The sequence below is a fragment of the Haliaeetus albicilla genome, chromosome 11 (assembly GCF_947461875.1).
Source record: "Haliaeetus albicilla chromosome 11, bHalAlb1.1, whole genome shotgun sequence".
Taxonomy (NCBI): domain Eukaryota; kingdom Metazoa; phylum Chordata; class Aves; order Accipitriformes; family Accipitridae; genus Haliaeetus; species Haliaeetus albicilla.
The window spans coordinates 38,925,028-38,934,877 of record NC_091493.1 but is presented as its reverse complement, the minus strand read 5'-3'; the positions used below and the strand labels follow the sequence as shown (position 1 = coordinate 38,934,877).

The 9,850-nt window shown below is 39.8% G+C and overlaps 1 protein-coding gene across 1 annotated transcript; it reads right to left on the bottom strand.

Annotated features, from left to right (window-relative positions):
- Positions 1-292: 292 nt before the first annotated feature.
- NPS (neuropeptide S) lies at positions 293-9,558 on the bottom strand. Its single transcript, XM_069797213.1, has 2 exons — positions 3,805-9,558; positions 293-1,490 (listed from the first exon to the last, which is right to left on the bottom strand). Exons 1-2 carry the CDS (start codon positions 3,844-3,846, stop codon positions 1,281-1,283), a joined length of 252 nt encoding a protein of 83 aa, XP_069653314.1. The 5' UTR covers positions 3,847-9,558; the 3' UTR covers positions 293-1,280.
- Between the last annotated feature and the right edge of the window lie 292 nt (positions 9,559-9,850).

Genomic DNA, 9,850 nt, shown 5'->3' with positions numbered 1-9,850 from the left:
CTTTAAACATTTCAGCATGGACAAACGCAGACAGGAGTGTGTTTGATCTCCTCGAATCAGCCAGAAATTAGCCAGCTGCAGTCCAGAAACCCGGTATTGCACTAGCACAGCTCCGTGCTCCATGAAACACTTTTCTCCATGGGCTCAGGGGTGCAGGACACAGGAACGGGCATCATAGAGGTGATGATGCCAATCAACCTTATTCCAGGTTTAATAATGATCTCCTGGGTTATGAGATTTAACAGGGAAATATTAGAAAGCATCCATATACTGATTTATTATTATTTTAGCTTTGAATTCAAAATGCATTGCATGGACACTTTGCAACATTTTCAAGCCAATGTCACAGCTTCTTACACTGCATTTGGAGGAAACAGCCACAAGGTAAAATTCACACATATGTAACTCAGCATATGACCTTTCCTACACACCACATTTACATATTTTCAGACCAAATGACTTTTTTTTTTTAACAAGAAATTAAAAAAAGCCCCGTTGTTAATTACTGCACCACATCTGTAGCAGACGAGCAGAAACCACATTTGGCACATTTCATCAGATATGTGTTGCCTACATAAGTCAATTAATTGAGGCAAAGGGAGCTGCACTGATACCCTGCCTTAGAGTGATTTCCCAGGACTCTTCTGGAAATTAGATGACACATCCCAAGAGATTATTTCCTGCTAAAGTCATTTTAAATAACTATATTAAAAATAAACTAGAAGTTACAGGTAGGGCCTGATTCTGTCTTTCACCAGTGGCGCTTCATATCTTTGGAAATCTGAAAGGAAACGTACTTTAAATCTGTATTAAAATTGCCAGAGCAGTTGTCTTCAAGTAAATGTGATTTGGGACAGGCATGTCTTGCCTTGCCGGTGGGTTTGCCTCTACGGCAGAGAGGAGAGATGTCAGGAATAACACCGTCAGTCCTCCCGACAGGCTGCACGCACACATCTATTCAAAGCACAGGACTATTTTGGTATTAATCAAGAGCAAGCTGATTAAATCTGTAGCTTTACAAAGAGGGGGAATTAACCAAATGAAAACATTCATTTCAATACAAAACTTTATGATACTGTAACTTTGGAAACAAAGCCCTTTCTGAGCAATCCCATCTGCTCCACTTGGCTTGTGCTCTTTGAAATAAACATCTGTTTACATGCTGAAGACCCGGGTACGTTTGTCTCTGTTGGTTTTATCATAGAAAAGCATTAAAATGATTTTAAGCGCAAAGTTAAACATCAGATGCTAAAATGGGGACTGTGGTTTTGAACATTTGCTTATGACTTAGCTCTTCGAAAGGAAGTTTTTTTAATTCCTGATCCAACACCGTTGCGAAAGGACCTTTTATTGAAAGGCATCTCCAGGTAAGGCTTTAAAAAAGCCAGTTCTTCATTCCTGGCCACCTTGGCTAAGCAGTTATTCAGCAGGACGAGGCAGTAATCAGATTTTCCATGCAGCTGGCAATTCAAATAAAAAGGATTGCTGCTCTGAAGATAAAATAAAAGAAAAAAAGAAAAAAAAGAAGGAAGAGAGAGATAAGAAAAGGTAAAATTATGGATTTGTGTGTTTGCCAGGACTTGTTCAGTATAAAAAGAAAGCAGAAACACAAAAACAATTTATGCTTAGAATGACAAAGATGAACTGTTATTTGCTAAGGATTTGTCATATTCAAAATCAGGTTTTTTTGGCCACTTTCTAGAAAACTCAACTGTGATATTTCTGGTATAAAATACTGATACTGTTACAATTATGTTTATAGTATAATATGAATTGTTATCCGTGATGTTGACCAGTTGTGATATGTAACACAGCTTCCCTAGAGTAGCATGCGTGTTTATTGCTGTAAAATGAGATTTTTTCAGTTAACAATGAAACAATATCTTGATATCACTTGTGTGAATTCAGGTAGTTTCAATGACAGATAAGAGAAAATGAAAATCTTGTAAATCGGGAATCTGGGGGGAGGAAACTTTCTAGTAGTTATGACTAGTCATGGTAGTAGTTATGACTAAATTTAATAAGGACAAAATACCAAGGGAATTTTAAAAAGTCTGGGTTAAAATCCATATAGTTTTATGTATACGTTCCTCTTACCTGCATTTTACAGCATAAAAATGTAAACTACATAAAAAAGTTTTACAAATTTAAATTGCATTTAAATTAACATTGACTTTAAAAGGAAACATTTCCTGGCATGTCTATAGTTGTTCTGTGCATCTTTCATCATATCATGATTTACCAGCTTGTTGATTATCTATCTAACAGAAATACTCTGCCATCATCTCTGAAGCTGTCTGTATCGCATCCTTGCTTGGGAAAAGGTTGCATGCAAAGGCACAGGGTTAACACCTGCCTTCACTGGAATTGATGGCAAAATTGCCGTTAGCTTCACTAAGACTAGTTTTAATTCACTATGCTGTTACTTTTATTAACATTAACGTTTTTTCTGTTCTGTGCATATAAAAGGTAGATGATTAATGATTCTTTCTGCAAGCAAGAGCATGCACCGAGGCTGAGGCAGCTGAGCAGGCAGGCAGCTCACTAACCACGCCGCCGCCTTCTGCCACGGACTGGGTTTTTCCCTAGACTGAAGTTTCTCCCTAACAAGAAGAAATACTTTCTGCAAGAAACACAGACACAGAGAAATTCCCCTTTGAATTTTTAGCTGCTATCTCACGACCTATACAGGCACTTATACTACTGAATAAATGACTATTATTTTGACATGCAAGATATTCATTGAAATAATTAAACTCATTTTACCTATTATATCATTGCCATAAAGAGATCCATTAAGAAATGTGGATAGTCAGATCAAGCTCTATCTAAACAACCCATGATCAGAAATGAAAGATGATTCAGCTTTTATGGAAGGAAAACATAGAGAAGAACCGGGCGATGGATAGATTAAGGCTAAGGGGAACTTCACATCAATAAATAAACAGCTGCACAAGTAGCCACCATTTCTGCTAGCGACAGATCACCTTAACAAAAAGATAATGCTGCAAAACACATGAAAGGAAACAAAGAAATCTGAACCATGGCTCCTAGAGCTGATTTTACAGCAAGAAAGAAACAGGGAGTCTAAAGAAGACTTTGTCCGAAGCAGGGAAATTGGACATCGTTAGAAATAAAATATCTCATTTCACATTGGCAAAGTCTTAAACGGTGTATGCACAGTTTGACCAGCAATCTGTCATGGTAACCTGGTCGAGATCAGCAAGTGAAAGGATATTAGCGTTATTTAAGTAACTTGTTCACTTCTGTTTTATAGGCTGTTCTACTTTCTTTCATAGTTCAATGAAATTTATATTACTGATTCTATGCAATAATTTTCCACAACTTTATATAAGAATTTCTTCTTTACCTACACACTAACAGTGACAAATAAATTTATTGGTTTATAAACTAGCTAGCAATAAGAGAAATTAATACATATATCTTATCGTACCTATTTGATATAGACAAGGAATTTAGATGGAATGGACAGATTGATGTTTTTCTCTTTTCTATACAATATTTCAGCTCCCCACACTCTACATTAAATATGCAATAGATTTCTCACATGATTATTTTAGAGGCTTGCATATTTTATTAGTAACTAAAGCAAAAATTGAGCTAGACTCCAGGAAAATTAGGTAATACTACTAAACCAATAGCTTTAATACAACAAACTTCTTTCATTTTATAGAAAACAACAACTACAAAGAAACAAGCAAACAAACAAACAAAAATAAATAAAATAGCTATTTAAAAGAAATGAAGCATCTCATCTTCAAGTATGTAGGGAGCATGACTTACCATGGAAGGGACAACTGGGTAACCTGAGCACACGAAAATCATTGAGATCCAAAGAATGAAAACAAAGTTTAACCTGCATAGACTTCAAAGAAAGACTGAGATCAGTTAAAATTGAAAACAAAATCGAGCAAAACTAGGTGCATACACATAAACACACAAACGGTATATTTTCTCCATATACAAAGTAATCCATAGTGTCTTTACCTGATCATTCTTTGCTCAGGAGTGTATATGTATGTACATGCAGTTATACTACCAAATTCCTCACATATCCTTTCAGTTCTTTCTTAGATGACCATTTTATACCAGAGTTCAGGAGTGAAAATGTCATCAAAGCTGATTTTATTATGACTAATTGGTCCTTGTTTGGCCTTTTCTTCTTGTTAAATGGGAAAATGGCAAGAACACACATTCAGCTGCCATTATAAAACTACCAATTGATTTCATTTAAAGTGTTCCATTAAAATGTCTCTCAAGTGGGTTTACTGTTAAGTCTGTATCATCTTAGCAAATATGGTCAAAGGGTCTAAAGATTTCAAAAATACGCTTCAAGAATTTTTTACCACTTCCAATATATCATATTAAGACCTTGTAAAGCCTGGCTGCAAGGCAAAAACAGTAAAAGAAGTGCACTTTAAGTAGAAAGTTCCTCAAGTAACCTTGTTAGACACAGAGCCGCTACAATACATAGAACAATATGTAACAATATATATAGCTTTTTTCTTTTTCTTCCCCCTCTTTTTTTTTTTTTACATGCTTAGTTTTCAATGCACCCAATTTTCAAGCGTTTTTCTTAGAACTTAAGTTCTTTGGACATTAATTTCTTCTCTTGTATGCAGACATATCTTAGCCTATGTTAAGTTTATTCAGACAAATCTTCTGTAGGATTAATAAATTCTGATGCTCTCTATCAATGTAGCAAATGTTTAATGTCTAAGAGCATCATTCGTTACTGCAACAAATTTAATTGTGCAACATCTAATTTAATTGCGCAACAGTTAGGGATCCTGTGGTTTATTTATACAGAGTACTGTAAAGGCAGTAAGAGTCCCACAAAGTCTGTGAATGTCAGACTGCAGAGGTGAGGGAATACTGAAAAACATTAAATTCAATTTTCTTTTCTTAGAATGAAAAAGCTAAGGATCTTTTTTTGGACAGTCACCTAGTGTTAGGCATGCCAGTGGCTCCGCAGCCTCAAACATTGTATTTCCTTCAGTGTTTACACTGGAAAGCCAACGTACAAGGGCCCCAGAAGGGAACTCGGTGTGACTCTTCAGGGAGACCTGAGCTGTTATAAATTAAGGCAACTTTAACTGGAACATTCAGTCTCCTGATGTAGATGCATTTAATTCCAGGAGGTAGAAAGCAGTAAGGCCTTCAGATAAGGCTGGAAGAAATACAGTGGCATGTAAGAGCCTTTAATACTTTTTATAGAAAAATTCATAATTTGATCTCAGGTTATGGCTGAGTATTTTTTCATCATCACTGTACATGGTTGTGCTGATCATGTCAGTGGTTGATATAATCCAATGACTCTTAAATTACTTTTAAGAAGTACGTGTTTGTGGTTGCTGGTAAAATACTTCAGGCTTCTTCAGGACCAACAGGACTATAGAAATATAAGATTAAATTAGCCTCATTTAAACACCACAGTAAGCAATCCGTTTATAAAAACCATCAAGAGAACATTTGACTATTTGCATATTCAGTATGTGTCCTCTTATTCAGAGAGAAAATCCTTTCGTTTGAATTGAACATCTCATTCCAACTCATACAGGACCTCCAACTCCAACCGATAAGCGGATTAGCCAGTGTTTCTGCTGCAATGAAAAGCACTTCGGGTTGGATTCTGCTTGAGCATAGTTTAGCGTCAGCTTTCATTGTATCTGCATTTAGTTTAACTCCATTTTTAATACAAAATTAACCTTCACGCAACGTTATTTGTGGAAGACAAGGGACAAGAATAGCCTTGCGATTGGAGTTCAGGGTTTCTAGTTTCAACATTGGAGCTTGTGCCTTAGACTCTTCGGTAACCTTTGGTGCACTATTGACTTGGGGTTTTCCAATCACGAGTTATTTGAGTCCCTGGTGACCTCCCATTGTGCCTGGTCAGTACCTCCTGTGCTTACCTTTATCACATCCCTCTGAAAGAGTGGATTTGGCCACATTTCTAGCTCCCAAGCTTTGGACATGAGAGGTGCCCAGAGACTCTCTGTAGGCACCTTCAGCATGAGCAGGTGGTGAGAGGAGAACCAAACGAGGCCACCGAGCAGCTCCCAGGGGACCCCAAGGAGATGGCCACGCACGCCCGGACATGATGAATCTTCATGGAGCCTGGAGCAAAGCAGCAGGTTACAGAAGCTTTGAACAACGTGGGAAGACAGCTCTTGTGTGACTTTCTAAGGGAAGACAAAAAGATGATCAAATACGCTCGTTAAGGATGTTTCACGCAGTTGGTGGGAAAGAGGCTCATATGGCAGCAAATCTCCCAAGCACTTTGCAAAACTAATTGCATCTGGACTGAACACTACAAAGAAAATAACGGTCAACCTGAGGGTTTGCATGTATTTCGTTCATGCTCATACTATAAATGCTCACAGTAAGACCTTTCTCAGCAAAATTCTCTAGACTGCTTTCTGTTTCCAATTCTGCCTAAAAGTCACCTATGACAGCCTGCGGTCCTTAGGACGTGATGCTAAGAAGAGACAGGCAAGTAATGTTCGGGGTCTTCCCCCCAAAAATCCAAGAGCAGATTTCACCTTTTCAAAGGCTTTGACCAGCTGAGCAACCACAAACTGCTTTCACGCGAGGCAGATGCAGATGGAAGTTAGGTGAGTACGTGTCATTGAGACATCACCAAAGCCAGAACTGGGCTCGGGGGGTTTGTCCACCTCTGAGACACACAGAAGTGGTATTATCTGAACAGAGCAAAGATCCAAGCTCTCACATTTGCTTCTTGCTTCGAGCTTATTTTTTCTAGCTATTCAGGATGCAATTTAACACACCACAACAGTGATTTGCATGCATGAAGTGTATATGGAGATTTAGATACATTCGAGATATTCCCACTTCAGGATTAGATGAATCAGGTTTAACAGAACAAGTGGCAATTGACATTTCTGTCTTCTACTCTGTCTGCAGAGCAGCCAGACTGAGGCTTTGCTTGCAGGTAAGGTTCACTAGCAGGTATCACAGGTCATGTGAATCTTTAAGAACCATAATAAAAATTCCCAGCATCCATAAAATTTGCATTTTATGAGAATAAATTAGCAGCAAGAGCCTCCACTTCCCTGCAAAGCCAACAACATCACCTCTTCCCTTCTGCTTGCTTTGTTATAGGAACAGTGCATTGCACCTCACTGCTGCTCTCGTTTGGTTTCCCCATGAAAAACATATGAAACAGAACACAAAGCTTGCTGATAAGCCTATCAAGCCTTGCAACTTAATAAGGTTAACAGGCCTATAAGCTTTAGAGCATGATATTTCCCTCCCCCATCACTGTAGTAAGTCTAAAGTGTTTAAACTGGCACCGTATGCCTTTGCTAAGGGATCAAAAGAACAAAAATGAAAGAATACACCAAAACCTGTCTGCATGGTCCATTGGTATAACCCCAAACATTGTAAAACCAGAGCAGGTTACTGGTCTGGATAAAGGCAAGGTGCTAAATCTTGTTGTTCCCCTCTAGGATGCTCCCAGTGAAACCTCAGCATGGCTTTTTTTTTGGAGAAAGCTGCCTGGATATTTTGCTCTGAGCTCAAACTTTTTCTTGCTTTCAAGAGCATCGAGAAACTGAAGAGCCAGGATGGTTTGCTCTGAGACCATAGCAAGGTGCAAAATGGAAATTAGTCATACTCACAGCCTATAAATCTGTTTCTGACTCAGTGATAATAGAAAATCCCAGCAAGACACAAAGACAGAATTAAAACAGAAGTCAGAAAGCAGCTCTATTCCTTTGGTCGTTATTGCTGTGTTCTCACTACCAGCAAGGGGACGCAACCAAACCTTTTGCTTGCACCACTGAGAACTCATCTACAGAGGCACAAAGGAGCTAAGAAGTTGCTGTAGATGCACACTTGACTATTTCTGTGCCTCTCCCTGCCAGGATTGTTTCTTATCCCCTTAAACTGGGTTATGATCCAGAAGGACCATGTCCCTGGCTGACAGGGGTAAGGGCTTATAAGGCCAAATGGTGCAGCTGGGGGGAAGCACAGCTCTTGCGTCCCCTCCTGCCCTCGGATATTTGACCGGGCAGTGATTGACCATCTCCGACGGCTCCACGAACATGCAGCACTCATGCCTGCGGGCTGGAGCCTGTCCTCGGTGTTATTTACTTTGCTCCTCTGCCGCCAAGGTGTTTGAACAGAAGTGCTCTCTACGGAGGATGCGATACTCTCATCAAAGGTCAGGTGCATATTTTCCAAGTCCATCGAGGCCCGCGTTGGCTGCTGTGGATAAACAGCTCTGCGTTCCTGTTTCAACTTCAGAAGTTCTCCAGAAGGAGAGACACATTTATTGAATTTAATTTTGCTTGCTAACGCTGCCGCCCGCAGAACAAAGTCCTGCGAGTGGTAGGCTGCTTGAGCTCCTTGCAGACAGGGACGTGGCATCGCAGCCCTCGCTTAAAAGACGCACGGCCCCTTTGTAAAACCTAACTTTCAGTGCAGTTCCACTCAGACGTCATTCCCCTCTAAGCCTGCGTTCGCAGCGGCTAAGGCTCCAGCAATGCACCTTCTGACGCACAGGTTTGATCTAGGAGGAGAAAAAGAAAATCAAAAAGGCATTAAAGCAAGAAGCATGACTGCCACTCCTGCCTCCCACTCCTTACCAGCGTTTTGGTCAGCTTGTTTTGCCTGGACAGATGCTCAGCAGCTAGGAGATGCGCAGCAAGCAAACGGTGTTAGACTACATAAGGAACAGGGTGCAAGTTTTGTGGACATACAGGTGATGTGAACCTCAGGGTCCGGGTTGCCACCCCATTTTAAAGCACTTCTGCATCATCGGAGCTGTGCACATCACTGTCACAGCAAAGGGGAAGAAGCTGCAGTCTGATCCTCCCATGCCAGAAGTAGAAATTAGCTTTAAAGTCACGTTTTTGATCCTCAGGACAGGAGTTGTCGGCTGTGTCATAGTCACCATCCTCAGGATTTTAAAATCTAAATCATCATCTATAATTATACATATTCTTTTTCCTGGTTACAGTCAACGTACACAGAGATGATGCGGGCTGAGACAGCATGAGTTTTCTTACCCCCACTCGCCGGCACGGGGCAGGGCTGCTGATTGCGTCGAATTGCGCAGTGACGTAAAACCTGAGCCTGCGACACCAAACGTCATCATCTCCTATAGACTACACTGCAGCTGATGGCACCTTGCAGGCCCTCTGCCAAGTGCTCAAATGTCCACACGACTTCTGTTGACACTACCACGTTCATGCCATAGTCTACGTGAAATGACAAGAATAAGGATTTTGGCAAAACCACATTTAACTGTGGTAGAAAATATTTCCGATTTATAGATGGTCTTGCAGTTTTTGTAAGGCAGATTCCTTAGTGTGCCTTCAGAAAAACAATCTGCATGAAGTACAACAACATGAAAAACAAGCTCTCATTATTCTCCATGCACCACCACCAAATGTTAAAGTCATTTGATAATTTATCTGGAGAAAAAAAAAAACCAAACAAACTTGCTCAACCCATTAAGGGGAGACTCAGCAACTGAAAAGTGGCGGTAATTAACATTTTTGCTATGCTTATTTGTGCATGCCAACATAATTTATGCATTCAGAAATTTCTCAAATAGATCCTACAGGAAGTTGCTGCCTAAGAAAAGATGTCAGTGCTGAGCTAAAAAGACACCTGTCAAAGCTGAAACCCAATTTCTGTTCAGATGCAACAAAGATCTCGATGATCTGAGAAAGTCTGAATAGTTGTTGAAGTAGAAGCAAGAAAGAGAAAAGAGCCTAGATAGACAAGAAAAGACAAAGTTTTTTCAGGAGAGAGAGGAGAAAAAGATGTAGCAAAGTCTGATGTGACTTAAGAAGAGGAG

What these genes read in the sequence shown, in the direction of transcription:
- NPS (XM_069797213.1), bottom strand. Translation starts at nt 3,846, where the DNA reads ATGATTTTCGTGTGCTCAGGTTACCCAGTTGTCCCTTCCATG. An exon ending in ACCCAGTTGTCCCTTCCATG is followed by an intron (nt 1,491 to 3,804) that starts GTAAGTCATGCT and finishes TTTTATCTTCAG; the next exon opens with AGCAGCAATCCTTTTTATTT.